This window comes from Scleropages formosus, chromosome 1 (genome assembly GCF_900964775.1).
Source record: "Scleropages formosus chromosome 1, fSclFor1.1, whole genome shotgun sequence".
In the NCBI taxonomy this organism is placed as follows: domain Eukaryota; kingdom Metazoa; phylum Chordata; class Actinopteri; order Osteoglossiformes; family Osteoglossidae; genus Scleropages; species Scleropages formosus.
In genome coordinates this window covers 30019300-30035707 of record NC_041806.1, presented here as the reverse complement: position 1 = coordinate 30035707, position 16408 = coordinate 30019300, and the positions used below count along the sequence as shown (strand labels likewise).

Below are 16408 nucleotides of genomic sequence, written 5' to 3'. Positions count from 1 at the left end.
AAATGTTTATTTAGACTCCAAAGAACCCCTGTGGCACAACAGCTGCTTGGGGCCTTTGCCAGTTGTTGCCATCTGGGTTCTTTCTCTGCACTGAAGGCATTATGTGTGTGACATAGTGTTCAAGCTGACGGTATTGTCATACATCTGAATGTTCTCCCTAAGTCTCCATTCGACCTACAGTCGAAGAGGGGCAGAGTTGTGTCAAGCATTAAAAGGAGAAGGACACCCAGTTGTGTGTGATTGTCCTGAGATCAACCGGAGCTGTACCCTGCCACACACCCTGTACTTCTGAGATAGGCTCTATAGAACCACCGTGTCGCTGCATTGGATAACCAGTTATTGATGATGGATGGATGGATGGATGGATTGATTTCCACTCGGGGAATGAAGTCCTTGGCACCCACCCATCACAAATAGGGCTTTCCTGCACTTGGATGCATTAATCACTAATCATATTATAAACACGGCAAACCACAGACTTTGTGCGTTAGTACCGACCAGTGGAGCCCGACCCTTGGTTATAATGCTACAAAACATACTCCTCCCTGTAAAAAGGTGGAATAGTGAGAAAGAATTGGAAAGAAACATGTACCGAAACAACTAAATAGTGAGCTGTAAGTTGCTTTGCAGAAAGCGTCCACTAAATGAATAAATGTGCGTGAACATGTGATTAATAATCCCAGCAGGCATTTCTTGCACAGAAGTGTGGGTGTCTGGAAGGTGCCAGGATGGCACCCACAGTGAGGATGACCTGTGGGAGAGGAGCACGGTGTTCCTCCCTCCTAGCAGCTAATATGAGGGCTACTTTGGACATTCCAGTCCCCTTCAGATTTGTTGGCTTTTTTTATGCCACTGAACCCTTTTTCAACTTCATTGATTTCCTCATATTTTTTGCTTTATCGGTTATTTATGCTTCAGTCTCCTTATCCTTATAAAATCTTTTTTCTTTTTTTAAACCTAAAATGCGTGTTCACCGAATGCGATAGCACAGGAGGTAGAGTACTGGGAATAGCCATTGTCTTAAATCCAAAGGGTGCATACCTGAACCCTGCTCTTGCAGCGGCACCATTCACCAAGGTACTTACTCTAAACTGCTCCTGTAAAAATCACACAAAGTGTATAAATAGGTGAAAAATTCAAAGTACCTTAGTATGTAAAACCTAATATTGTAAGCTCCTTTGGAGAAAACTGTTTGATAAATGGTAACGCAGGGAGCAAGGCTGGAGGGGCGGGATACACCCAGGATGGGATGCCGGTCCGTCGCAAGGCACCCCAAGCGGGACTTGAACCCCAAACCCAGCATAGAGCGGGCATGGGCCAAACTCACTGCACCGCCGCACGCCCCTCTTAATAAATTTAAAACACAACATTTTGAGTTTGTTTTTTGTGCAGTTTGCTTGTTCAATTTGGAGGCATTTCATTGTATGAAAGACTCGTTATAAATAAAATGATAATTACTATTGTTCTTCTTGTTTTTGGCTACAACCAAATGGAAGGCTGAACGATTTCTGCTGCTGAACTGGCTTTTACAAAATAAAGGTCAGAGGCTGCGCCACTGGACAGGCTCTGCTCTGCTCTTAAAACCAGACAAGGTGGCTCTGAGTCTCAAGACCACGGTACATCACAAGGCACTGCCCCGTTGAAATCTCACTCTATTCCCGGAAGTTATCCATTATGCAGGGCTGCCGTAACCTCCACTTTATCGTCATTGTACCCCACCCAAAGGGGACCAACTGAATGTGTGAGCTTTTGGGACGAAAGATGGATTTTTAAACACAGAGTGGTGGCGTCGCACTCTGCTGGACAATTCCCGGGCCATGAGGCATGACATCTGTCAGTCAAGTCTCTGTAATGCAAGAGTTGGACTTCACAACCTTCTCCCTACGAATCATACTTATTGCTTGAACAAGTCATCCAGCGGTGAGCGGAAATCACTGCCAGTGCACCTTTATTGCCTCCTTACTGAGCCACATTCAATTCTGTATTAGTGTGAATAGTGGGGATGGGAAATTCTTTGGTCCATGAGGACTGCCTTCCTGTGATCTTTAGACTTATCCTTCAGTTAGTGACAAGCGAAAACCTCACACACCAGCTGAAGATATTTTCTTGAATGAAGATGCGAAAAACTACAAACCAGCACAAAGTGTTAAATATAAATGAATATATGAGTTTCTATTATAGAGGTGTTAATAGGAAATGATGCGTGAGAGAAGTATAACTATATGATTACTGTCTTATATTATACTTACATTTATGTTTATTTATTTAGCAGACACTTTTCTCCAAAGCGACGTACATCTCAGGGAAAATACAATTTGTGCATTACATTAAGAGAAAGAGACATAGCTGCAGACATGTGATTCTTGAGTAAACCTAGTTTGTTACTTTCCACTTTATGCACTGATGTCCATCGCTCGAGTAGGTGTATAAAACACAGGATAGATGAATCCTGATAACCAATATTATATTATGTTATATTAGGCCCTGTGATGGAGGATGTACCTCCTCTCAGCCTTGTGCCCAGTGCTTCCAGGATAGGCTCCAGATCATTGTGACCCTGCTCCAGACAAGTGCTTGTTGAAATGGGATGGATGGATATTTAGCTCATAAGCAGTATACCGTGTAAATTAGCTACCCTTCTAAAACTTGACAGTAGGAATAACTTGGTTTTGAGTATCACTGACAGGCAAGGTGATGCGTGAAACTCCCCTGTGCAGTAATGACCGAAAATCTCGCAGACGAGGGCTGGCCATGGCTCTAAAGAGTCCCACGCTCTACCAGTGAGTTCTGACGTAGGAGGGGAGCATCACCTGTTTCCTGACAAGCATGTGATTTATAATGGGTGGTCTGCCTGCCTTCACTGTCTGCTGCGTTAACCGAAACACTGCACTTCCTGAGCAATTAAGTGTGTAAAAATGGTTCACCTCAAGCATGTACTCTGAGATGAGACTTTTGCAATAAAAACCTCTCTATTCCCAGCGGGCTTTGCTTTGTCTGCCTGTCTAAGCTGAGAGTTGCTGTGTGTGTATGTTGGTTCTGGAGCCATGTCGATTCAGACTGACACATTAGTTATGGTTTATCGCCATTTCCCAGGGGTTTCCCAGTGCAGCCGTGTCAGATGAAGGCAATTCCAACTCATCTCAGTGCGGCTAAAGCGTGGATTTGAGGATTTAGGCCACAGTAGCCAAGCGGCCTCATGTGCGGTTTGTGCAGTCGATGTGTTTCAGGGCGAAGACAGGCGGTGCAATTGTTTAACGTCCCCATTGCCTGAGTGAGGAGCACTCCATGACCAACACAGGAAATGTAGTGAGACACCCATATTTGTGAGATGAGAAACTGTGACTTCCTGGACTTTCCAATACTCTAAAGAGTAAAAGCATGCAACTGGATGAACAAAAAAAAAAAAAAAAAAAAACTCGGTTTCCGTTTTGGGCTCAAACAACAGATGCTTTTCTTGAGACAACATGTCCTGTCTTAAGAGGCTACTGACATGTTACGTTTTTTTATGCTTATGAGATTACTCATAAATACAGCGCGAATGCAGCGCAGCCGCCTACAAGCAGCAATGTACCTCGGAGTATGTCGAGATACAGCTTCGTTATTTCGTCGTTCTTTGTTTGTCCACCAAGGAAAATGCAAAATTCAGCAGCTGCATGACTCATTTCCTGTTATACAACAAAACAGTTATGCGTTTTTGTTAGTATTATTAGCCACAAATAATTTTCTTATGGCTATAGAAGAAGCCACAACAAAATGGAAATGAAAAAGCACCCAGCATTACCGTTTTCTAACATGCTATGTACGATTCTGGATAGATTCCTCCTGTTCATCTCCCTCTAAATTCCCCATAGCATCACGGCACAGGAAGGAGGGTGTAAATGAGTCATACATCTGGTGAAAATACCACCTCTTCCCTATCAGTGCTCAGTCTGTGGTTACAGGATTTGTGTACACAGAATTATGATTTGTTTCTTTTTTGAGGACACTTGCTACAATTCCAAGGAATATAATATTTTTCTTTCATTTCTGAAGATGACCCGTGCTCCTTTGAAGGGCAAAATGTTTGTGGGAACACATTACACTGTGTCACTGTGTGAGAAGAGTGCTCTATTAAAAGAACATTTTTCTAGAAAATACATTGAATTGAATGGAATTACACACTGTGCGTGCTCTTTGGATGTGGAGCTGGTGGCGAATTTTCTCCACCGGTTTTGAGAACGTCGGTGTGACGTTGTGGGTTTTCTCCTGTCAACTGCCATCGTGACGTCTCCGTTGCACATAAGTGAACCAGATGGCAATGCTGCACTTTTCTGGGCGCTGGAAATAATGCCATCCACAAGAGAATCAAAAAAAATAATGGACCAGAGGGGTGCTGCATTATCAATAGAGATAGCACCAATAGCAGCTTTATGTCATTGTGCTGTCTGGCAGCTGTATTTGTCATCACTTGATACAGTTTATTTAGTGTATTTGTGTATACAAATAATTCTCATTGACAAGTTACACAGTTTAGTATATCTACAGAATTTCTGAAGGTCTCAGACAGACCTTACATTTACATTTTTGGGCACTAGTCCAACCCCAGTCCCTCCCCAATATCCAAAATGTTGAAATTGACACCTGAATTTCCTGGAGCGAAGCCCCACGTTTCCCTCAAAGCCTTTTGGAGATATGGGGGGTTCACACAGAAAGCCTCGAAGACAGTGACTACAACATTTGTGTGACACTAGGCGTTCATCACCTTGATGCATGGATGTCTGCTGTGCACTTTGGTTTCTTGACACGTGCTTCTTCATGTGTAACATAGTTGTCCATTTCTACCACCTTGAATATCTTTGTTTTTTTGTTGCTTTTCGGCATCTGTTTTGGGTGATATTTCTGGGTAACTCCATCCCTGATGGAAAACCATACGTCCGTATCTTCCGCTTCTATCTCCTAAACAAACTGCTTACTGTTCAGGTGTCTACAGCTTCACGTTGGGACGTGTCATTATGTTCTTGGGCTTGTCAGATATTCTCCACAGAAGCTGCTTCCATGTGATTCCACGGTACGTCAGTGTCGTTGCTGGTCATGAACTAAAGCACTACTGTATTCAGTGTTCTGCCTGTCACCTGAGTGATCCCTCCTTCCGCTTAGAACAAGAACAGAAAGTTTTTGATTTTCTTTGCTTTCATTTCTAATTCAGTAGTCACAGCGGCACACATCCTGACAGTACATGACACATCCTGCAATGAATTATTATACAATGCATATATGCGCTTTTGCAGAAATGGCCTTTTTTATTCTGTGCAGCAAGAACAGTAAACAGCAAACCTTTAAAAATCACAGTAATGTGTAATTTAATTAAAAAGAACTAATAAGATGTGCTAAACTTATGGTTAGTATAGTAAAAACTCATCAGTGTAGATGAGTGTGAACTCATTGTGAACACATTATGAAAAGGACTTTCACACTAATTTAACTGCAAAAGAAGTTTATTAGATAATATACAGTCTAGATATTAACTCCTTGTCTTTGTCCATTGGTTATGTCCTATATGACAGTCAAAGGATCAGCACCCTTAAACCTACAGGACCTGATCAATCCCTGCACGGTTGCATAAATGCTGCCCTCCTCCATTTCCGGCTCGTTGCTTGTTGATAAATGGACTTTATACACGGCTTTGAAGAAAAGTGTAATGTAAATGTCAGGAGGAATGTGAAATCCTTCAACGCTGATGCAAATCATAAAGATTACCTGAAGTTCAGAAACACCAAAAGCAGTACCATATTTTAAATCAAAGTGCTGTGTGTTGAAGTTTTGTTGTTATAATTTAATATTTTTTTCTGAATCATCTTTTTGTAATTTTGGGCACATTCTTTAACAATTATTTAGATATTCAATTCAATTCAGTTTGTTTTATAGAGCGCTCTTCTCACGCAGTGACACAGAGTGCTGAACAAAGGCAAAAGGGCAAAGAAACAAAAATAACTGTTAATTACAAACTGGCGTAACACATTATCGATGCATTTATTAAAGCTATAAGTATACCTATTGGCCACGAGGGAAAGAAACAAAAAAAAACTCCAGATTGAAAGTCAAGAGAGGGAACAAAAAAATAAAACCTCCGGGGGTCAAAGTGCCAGTGGCTGCCCACCCCTCCTGTGCATTCCAGATTAAACAGGACTTCTAAATCAGATTACAGGTAACAATGGCATTGGTGCTGTATGTTGACTTGATTTCCCAATTGATTACAGATCTGTAATCCCAATTATTATAGATATGTGCCAAACATGTAATGCACACATTTTATTTTCTGAGATTTACATCGCTTTGGAGAAAAGCATCTGCTAAATAAATAAATGTAAATGTAAACATTGCTGAATTCTTTCAGGACATTCAACTTCCTCTAATAATCTAGTACGAACCTGCTCTGGGCAACATGTCTGAGTGGCACTGAAATTCCATGGGCTTTACTTCAGACCAGTGTGCTTTGCATTTAAAATTTCCTAATAAAGATCAAATGCTTGAGCCAAAGTTAGCTTTGAGAATTTTTCGTAAACATAAGCATATTTTAAAACTCGGCTGCACTCAAGAAGCACCATGCTTGCATCCGGATCTGTCCTTCTGTTGATGTCATGCACTTTTTGTCTTGTTCTCGGAGATGTACGTCGCTTTGCACAAAAGTATCTGCTAAATAACTAAATGTAAATGTAAAAGCTGTACTTGCTTCATACAAATGTTTTTCTCCCCGAATATTATTTGTTTAATGTGTCAGCATAACTGAAAAGATGTTAAGTTAAACAGAGCGCTATTGGTATTGCCAAGTAAAATTATAGTGAGAAAGCTAGCAATCTCATAAAGTTACATCTGTTATAAGAGCTGAGTGTTTTCATTGCATCAGTGTGTGTTACTTTGCTCTACCGCATTGATTTGTGAAAGATGTTTGCTAATTTACTACAGTATGTCACCTTGGACAAAAGTGTCAGCTAAATACTAATTTAGTATAATTAATACTAATAGTGTAATTACTAATAGATTATTTATTCCTTTAGTGGACCATTTTCTCCAAATCAAAGTGTCACATTGGAGAAAATGGCCCGCTAAAGGAATAAATATTAAATAACTGTACATTTTTTTTCCCGTCACTGTTTTTAAGTAATCAAATAATATTGAAAGGTTTACCAGTTACTGCATGACGATACACATAATTATTACACTTTATCTGGCTCATGACATTGGCAAAAGTGACTTATAGTTTTATAAAGCAACATTTTAGAGATTTTGTTCAGTATCGACAGAGGATAAGGACTACAGCATGTGCCAGCCTACCAACCACCACAACGGTCATGTTACAAGGCGGTGGCCCAGTCCATTCGGCCAGTCGCTGGAATATAGAAGTGCACAGCCCACAATGTAAGGATTGTATATTTTTATAAACCAACTGCACTGCATCCTGCTGGTTTACTTGATCTAAGTCCAACGGCACCAGTTGCTCAGTTCTCAGTCATGGTTCCATGGTGATGATCTCATAGCTCTTCACCGACCATGTGAGAAAGTGGTTGCAAAGCATAGTCCTTAGGAGTGCCATCATTCTTTTCTTAAAAGTGTTGCAGTCCCACACATGAAATACTTTACAGGGGACATAACCATGCATTTTACATCACAGATTAATAAACACATTCACATCTATTCTTTTGGCTGACACTTTTCTTTAAAGCAATTTGCAACGTTAATCCACTTATAGTTACTTACCCATTTAGCAGAGCTAGGTAACTCTCCTAATGCAATTTAGAGTAAATACGTTGCTCAAGAGAACTACAGGCAGAGATGAGATTCGAACCTGCAACCTTTGGGTTCAAAGGCAGCAGCGCTAACCACTATGCTAGCAGCTCTCACTTTGGTTTAAAGCACTAAATCGGACGCTGCACAGCACAGCCACTCCAAAAATGTTTATTACATCCGATGGTGGCACTTGTGGAGTTTTCGAGCAAATATAACCCATTTCTTACTGCAACACACACACACACGTGACTGTGTGCAACTAAAAAAAAGTACTTAAGATTATGCTAAAAGTTGGGCACTAAACACAACACTGAGTCGCACCTGGTCTTCACCAACCATGCGAAGATGTTACTGTGTGTGGGCTAGAAGTTACGTGAATTGCACGTGGTCGGCGAAAACAGCGTTGCGCTCCTGAAATGTTGCTCGATGAATGCATTTTAAATTGCATATACGCGGACGTGATCTAATGCCAGCCATGTGCTTTGATCACTCGCTTTCTAATTGTCACTGCAACAAAGTGTGTTTCTCCACACAAACCGCGCCGTTCCATTGCGGAGTGTGGACATCGGCGCTGCGCACGGCGCCACGAGCACGCGCGTCCTCGCACTCTCACGCACTCGCACACTCGGCTTTCAGTATCGCTGCACTCCCCGTGTCACTCACAGGAAACTTCTTTTGGGAAGTGCGGGGGGACTATTTTTAAAAGGCTATTCAGGGACAACCACCAAGCGTACCCTGGAAGTCCTCTGTGCGATATGTATTATAGACATACGTGGATTTCCACACGAGCTGGCACGCGTGGCGAAGTTTGCCCGGACACGTATGTGCTCCTTTTCGTGGTTTTTTTGGAAGCGCCGCGGAAGGATCCATTTCTGGAGTTGAGGTCGACGCTTCCGCCCAGTTTTCCTATGTGCATCGCCGAGTTGAAAATGGAGCTCGGGGAGGAAACGGACGTTGCATCGCCTCATTAAAACAAGTGTTTTTGTTGCTTATTTTTCACCCTGCTTTTGCTGTAGAATAAAACTACGCCCTTGTCGGTGGAAAGTGGATGCATTCTGCGTGGAAGCTCGGATGCAGCGCCCACAGTGCTACATAACCGCCGAGTCGAGTGTCCCTACCGAGGGAATCCGGAGCTCTGGATAACGTGTCTCTTCTCTCTTTTGTCTCATTTTATTTTCTTCACTTTTCTTTCAATAAAGCGCCGTCATTTACATAGCTAGTGGAGCGTTGCTCGGCGTGCTGCTCGGAAAGATGTTTATTTTGCGGCGGCTGGATTTCACTGCAGTGGAAGAAAGAAAAAGCTCCATCTTGCCGTTCTCTCCGGTGGAACACGCTCGTGTGTGACAGGCTGCCATGCATTCGCCCTAGACAGTTTCTTATTTAAAAAAAAAAAAAAAAAAAAAAATTCTGTATCCGATACAAAACTATCGATCTTCACGCGAATAAAAATAACGAAGAATGGAGATGTTCGTGTTAATTTTCCCCGCTGTGACTGCGTCGCTGGTGCTGCTCGGACTCGGATCGCCGTGAGGAAAGATGAGCGAGGAGTCGGTCAATCCCAACAACGAGTAAGTGTGTGTCTCTTCTCGGCTCCGCTCCGCTCCGAGCCGCCGGACCCCTCGCCTCGCATCACCCGCGCTCCGCGATCGCAGTGCTCCTTTGTCCAGCTACTCTGCCCTCTTCTCTCTCTGCTTCCATCCCTCTAATCCCATTCTTTCCACATAAATATCGGGGGAAAAAGCCCCCGACATCTTTCTCATGATGACACCAATTTGCTCGAGTTGAGAATAAAGCCTTCGGTTGTGCTCACTCTGTCACTGTGTGGCCATTAACCGTTTTACCATGTAGCTATTCAGTCCCAAGCTCATTAAATTTGTGAATGGTGATAGAAAAGAATACTCAGGCCAGAAGCTGCTAAGGAATGCTGACTATTTTATGTAACCACATGAGACGTATGACTAAATATGATATGAGTTGAGGATTTGATACTGATGAGTGACGAGTTTAATATAGGCGAAATGTTGCTGTGCGTTTTTTTTTTTTTTTTTTTTTTTTTTGCCCGCTCTCGTCTCGTCTCGTGCCTGAGAAAGAGCTGCAGAGCTGGCTAGCTTTCGATGTTAAGTTTATTTATTGCGTTTCGTCTCCCGTTTAGAAACGCGTTTCCCCCATTTTTCACGCAAACATCCTTTTTTTGTTGATATAACGATAAATTAAAGAGCATTTCAAGATTAAATATCGTTTTCGAAGAGCAGCGTCTTCGAAAAGCAGACAGAGTGGGTCGACTGCTGCAATGTCAGTAACTCAAAAAAAAAAAAAAAAAACGAAGACGCCATATTTTTCCTCAATCACACTTTTGCATACCTCAGGCGCCATTCATAAAAATACACTTAAACGGTAATAGCCGCAACATTTTAATGGGTAAATTTCCCAGAGTGGCACTGGCGTTCATTTACTTATGAGGCTCGCTTGCGGTCGCGGCTCCACTTGGAACGGGTGTGGATTTAATGGGCCGCTCTTTTGCGTGCGGCTGTTGACAGTCTGTGAGAAACAGCGACTCGGGGAGGTGCCGTCGCGCTCACGTGACTTCCCATTCATAAAGTACCTGGCTGCCCATTCACAGGGCGCGCGCGCTCAGGCGGCGGCAGCGGCGTCGTTGTCGCCGCCGCTGTGGTTTTTCCAATATATTTATTTTTTTTTTTTTAATTAAAAAAAAAAAAAAAAAAAACCGTTCTCAGTCCGAAGCGAAGGGCGGTTGGAGGCGAGTCCTTTCGTGACCATTTCCTGGACCTTTAAGGTTCGTCTCGTCTTTTTTTTTTTTTTCTTGGTCCCCCCTCGCCTCGTGTGGGTTTTTTTGGTGACGTTCGATTCGACGAGTTTCTAGAAGAAGCGCTTTGTTCCAGAAACACCTGAATGCTCCTGCTGGTGTTCAGCTCTCAGGCACACACAACACACAGCCCTTTGGGTAATAATCCTGACAGAAAACACACATTTTGGGGGTGTCAGTTAGCAGGTAGCCCTTTTTCGGTCATCTTCAGGGATGCCACCTTCGTTCAGTGGCGCTGGGTTGGAACGCATCCCTTTTGGGCAAATGTTACATTTCTCCTCATGTCATTGCTCAACTCAAGTGTCTTGTTTGTTCTTGTCAGCGAAATATGACCGTGTCCTGCGCTAAGGCCTCTTCTCCAGTCGCCCGTAGATGACCGCCGGCCTCATTACCTGCTTTATGCACGTTTTCGTGTCCAGTTTTGCCCTTTTGTGAGTCTCACGACTGCATGTTGGTCGAGGGGCCCAGATAGTGTATAAAACGTGGTATTGACAGTATTATGGACAAGAGCAGCCTGGTGTAGATGAAAAGGAGCTCGGTGGGCGGCCTTACTGAAAGATACTTGGGTTTTTCCACCTGGAATGGTTTGAGGGATTGTGTGAGGTGCTGTGAAAGACACGCTTTTGCGACACCCACCTCGATGACGGTGGCATCATATGCGAGTGTGCCGCTAAACACTCTCCGTCCGCTGCTTTGTTTGAAGGCAGCGAATGAAAGAGGAAGCGTTTCAATGTTTAATAGCCCCTTAGGCGTGCCGAGACGACGAGAGGGCGGAAGGGCTGGCTGCTGGGGCCCTGGGCCTGTCTCCTGCAGGGGAAGGGGAGGAGACGGGACGGGAGAAGAGAGGGGGGCCCATCTCCATCCGATGTTCTCCTCTGGCCTCTTTAACCGTATGAAGCCTGCTGTGAAATCCCTTCCCCGTCATTTATGGTTGTGTGTTACCATGGGTTTCATTCTTCAAGCTGCAGAAATGTGCATTGCCTGAGATGTGTCTTGTGGCATGGTGGCAAGCCACCTGGTTTTGTTGGGTTGTAGGATTACTGACACTTGGTGCTCTTATTTATTTACTTATTTTAGCCAACCATTTAAATTCCTAATTTTATAAAGCTGTTTAAGTGGATTAGGGGTTGTATTGTTCTTAGTGTTCTGCTGTTCAGATTCATTAAGGCTTATAGTAAGGTTTGTCTTGTCGCTGAATGCGGTCTCTCATTGTATGTCGTAGCTGTTGCTCTGCGGATGCGCGCGCACACACTGTCTGAAACCGCTTGTCACAAGCGGGGTCGGAGCAAACTGGAGCCAAACCTGGCAATGCAGGGCGCAAGGATGTAGGGGGAGGGGAAACACCCAGGACGGGACGCCCACTCTGTCACAAGGTATTTACATTCATTCACTTAGCAGACGCTTTTGTCCAAAGCGCCTTACAATGGATATTATGTAGTGTTACTAGCCCGTACACCTTATTCACCAAGGCAACTTACACTGCTAGATACACTACTTAGAAGGGGTTACTCATTCATGCATCAGTGAAACACCCTCACGCATGACACTCACACTATGGGGGGACCTGAACAACATGTCGTTGGACTGTGAGAGGAAACCAGAGCACCCGGAGGAAACCCACACAGATATGGGGAGAACATGCAAACTTCACACAGACTGAGCAAGGATCGAACCCACGTTCTCTCATATCACCCAGGTGCTGCTGTGAGACAGCAGCATTACTCACTGTGCCACGTGCTGTGCCACCGTGCCGCCCCAGGCACCCTTAGCAGGACTCGAACGAGAGACTTGTCAGAGAGCCGGACCCAGCCAAGCTCACGTTGTCCCCTCTTGGCGTGGATTAAATAAAGATGTTAACCTGTTAATGCTCTGCTGTTCCACTAACTCCATTCTGGGGCATTGAACACCTCCATCAAAGTGTTACTAGCCTTAAAAATCTGTAATTCACCCAACCATTCTTACACACATTCTGTTCATAGTCAAGTGTTCAGAGAAGAATGTTATGCTTCTATGATGAAAGGAAAGCCTCATTTGTGTAACTGTAAACAATAAGTGTTTACCAGCTTTCAGCACAGTTGTGTGCTGCTGTCTGCTTTTTCCCATTCAGTTTTTGGAGCCTGATGAGTCAGTGATGTCTTATGTTCATGTGCATACTGTGGTTAAATTTTCAAAATATATAGAAATATTAAGCAAATTAAAGTATACTCTTCAGTAATGTTGGAAATACTCAACTTGGCATGTTATTCTTTAATTGCAGTTTTGACTGCAGGATTTTAAACTCATATGTATTGTATGCATACTCTTGTAGACAGTGCAGGATTTCTTGTGAAACTGAAAAATTCAGTACTTTTGATTTTAAAAAAAAAAAAACTACAGAAGCTGTAAATCTGTGATCGGCTACAAGCTTATCGGTCACTTTTTTCAAGGTGTCTGATTACAGCTAATTACAGCTATACAGCTTGATATTTTGATGGAACCATATTGGTCAGGTATTGTGTTGCTACAGAAGAGCCACACCAGGAACTTGAATTTAAAATTTAATAATGGCATACACATAAACACAGGATGTCAGGCTCTAAAAACTGAATGGTAAAATGACAGAGTGCTGGTGATGATGCTACTGTGTTCAAGGTTGCAAAAGAAGAGCCACTTCTTGATCGCGAACCTTCCAGTTATAGTCAGTCCCATTCTTGACCCGTAAAATATGTGAAATTCTGTGCTTACTCTGGTCTGGCTAAAGCCTGCATACACTGACATTTTCTCCTGCTTGAATCAGCTTTGACACAGGTAGGGGAAGCTAGCTAGAATCAAATTAAATTTAGTAGCTCTCAATAAGTGGCTCACCTCTGCTCGTCGCTCGTTTGCTTTTGAAGCCAGTAAATACTTAGATCAATATTCACATGGAAGTTAGACTATTGTAGAGGTATAGTTAAAGTGTAAATTGGCTATTCACTGACATTTTGTTTCTGTAAAGCTCATGTGATGAAGCAAATCACTGAGATCTGACATCTTGATGTACTTCACTCTTTATGAAATAAGAAAATACGTGTTAAATAAGTTATGTTTGGTATTGCTTGTCTCTGTTTCAGCATCTTCCCTTATGGGCATATAGGCATTGTATATACATGTGTGGAAGGTCTGGTTGCCAGGGATACAATTTCATTTACATTTTATTCGCTTGGTAGGCATTCTTATCTAGAGTGGTGTATGTGGCAAAACTGGCAAAAACAGTTTATTTTGTGAATCTGGGGGGAAAAAAAAAGTGAAAATGCATGTTATCCTATAGTTAGATTGGTTCAAGTAATTAAAAAAAAAATAAGAGAATTGTCTTGCACAGTAAAATATACTTAAGCATTTTTAATTAGCAAAACCTCTTCTGGTGAGTTCTGACAAGAGTTACCTAGCAGAGAACAACACACTGATAGCATTGTTTTGTCACTGCACCATGACCTGTAATGTAGAAAGCTGTCTGGTTCCTCCTTCTAAACACTGGAACAATATCTCACTGATGGAGATGAGAGAGAGTGGTCAGGCCTTTACCACAGTCCGTCATCGAACGTTACATTTGTGGAAATACGCCGTGATTGAGTAGTTCCTGCCATTCTGTTAATATGGTAGGTCACGTTTTTTTTATTTATATACATTGACCTTAGGGTTATTTATAGAACTGCGCTGTTGAGGCAGATTCTTAAATACAGCTTAGTAGTAACATGAATGCTGTCGACATCATAAGACATGGTCTGGATTATGAGGAATTTGGGGGTGAAAAATGAATTGTTCCTTCTGCTGGCGTCTATATGTAGTATTGGATGTTTTCTCTTTTTTCCCATCACTGAAGATGTATTGTATCGATTGAAACTGCAGTTACTTCTTGTTTTAAGCGATCACTTCCTATAAATATTTTGGGAGCAGACTGTGAAACTAGCTGAAATGTCACTGAAACATGCTCTGTACATTTGCTGTAAAGTACCGTAGCAGCCATTTTATTGTTTCCTGTTTAACAGATAAAGGATGAGGGTTTGTTTTTAGGGTCCTTGCTGAACCAGTGCAATATTTTGTTTGCATCTCAGACCTGCACTCAAATTTTAATGTATAGTTGTTCATTTAAATATGTTTTGATTAATCAAGTGCACTTGGCCCTCCGTGTACAAACAGAATTGGGACCAGAAGTTGGTTTGTAACTTCATTTAGTCATAAATCCAGCCAGTGCGTCAGTATTGATAAAAGCTTAGGATAAACAAATGTTCTTCACTATATTCACAGGTTGACTTTAGCAAAAATCTCAATACTGTGATGAATTAAAGGCTCACTTTAAAACTTTATTTTGTGTTCAACTGCTCATCCTGTGCTCGGTTGCAGTATTCCAGATCCTGTTTTCGAAACATGGTGCATAAGGCGAGGAATATTGTGGGCAGGACTCCAGTCAGTCACAGGACTTTTATTATCATTTATTAGCTTGAAACAGCATTCAATCTAAAATGACAGAAAAAGTAATGTCTGCAACCTCTTCAATGCCGATTGCAGAAGAGTCGGTCACATTCTTCACCATTTGAGCACTTTGTTTTATCTGTACAGTGAAAAAAGTAAGAATAGTTATGCCTCAGTTTCTTCACCGATTAGGTTCTGTGAAAGTCTTGGATGTAGCTTTGATAAAATTTTGAATTTTCCAAGGTATTTAACTTCAAGGTACATTAGGACTAAATTAAAAGGATTAAAATGTTGCCTCCATAATCTACCATTCGGTGTCGAGTGTCAGCTTTTTCCATCAATGTACAGTGTTCATTTCGTTGTTCATCATCAACACTCAGGAACACCAAGCTGTAAACACAGTGAAAGCAAGTTAAATTACTCAAGTCCTACTTTCTTCCTGTCTGTGGGTGAGTTTTATTGCTGAAACACAGGTTGCTCTCACTCCATAACAAGCTGATTTTTAAAAACAGAAAATATAGAAAATACCATTACGAATAAACTAAAAATGTCCCTTGCTGCCAGGATGTATAAATCGAACATTTGTGACAATGACACGGCGTAAAGCCTAAGAATTGCATGATGAGTAGTGACTGATATGTGTTCGGGCACATCTCCAAATCTCATTAATACTCTCAAGGGGGATTTTATGTGCAGGATAATTGTGAAGATGAAAACACACCTTATTTTTTTTTCCCCCCAAAAACCCATACTTGTGTTTGTATGGTTTTCTGTTTTTTCATTCTATAAATGAGCCAAAAAAAAAAAGGCACTGCACAGGGCAATGGAGAGCAGCGTAACACAACCAAGTAAAGAATTAAAAGAGATTGCTGGCTCAAGCTGGAAGAGGGTCCATGTTGTCGTACTTTTGAGTAAGGTACTTCAGTGGGCAAAACGTCCTTCTGATAATCACCCACAAAGCGGCTGTAGTAATACTGTATAGTGTTATTGCTGCGATATGTCGTTTGGCCATTTATTTCCAGTTGCGTTAGTAGAGGAGAAGCCAGGTCCAGTCCTGAAAGAGGCAATATTTTGGATGGTGTTCAGTAGATGTTAATCTGCTGACTTTACTCACCCAGGTTTCCTCACAAATGATGTTTACTTGACTGGATGTCTTCCGCTTGATTCTTGCTCTTCAATGCCCTGTTTCTCCAAACTTCTTCTTTCTTCAGAGTAGACTTCTACACTTGGACAAGAGCTGTCTACGATGACTGGACCCAAAAAGACTTCAGATGATACCGTCAAATGAAAATTCCGGCGGAAATCTATAATTATGCTAGTAATATTTACAGTTTAAAAAAGTGTGCGTACATTTCTTTGAAGATACTGCCGTAAATGGTCTCCTTTTGTGAT

At 42.1% G+C, this 16408-nt stretch overlaps 1 protein-coding gene across 1 annotated transcript in view; it reads left to right on the top strand.

Moving 5' to 3' along the window:
- The first annotated feature begins 8178 nt into the window (after positions 1-8178).
- spred1 (sprouty related EVH1 domain containing 1) overlaps positions 8179-16408 on the top strand; it is a 30160-nt gene continuing 21930 nt past the window's right edge. Inside the window, exon 1 of the mRNA XM_029257804.1 lies at positions 8179-9332. Within this exon, the coding sequence (XP_029113637.1) occupies positions 9301-9332 (32 nt within the window). The 5' untranslated portion in view covers positions 8179-9300. The remainder of the gene's footprint in view (positions 9333-16408) is intronic.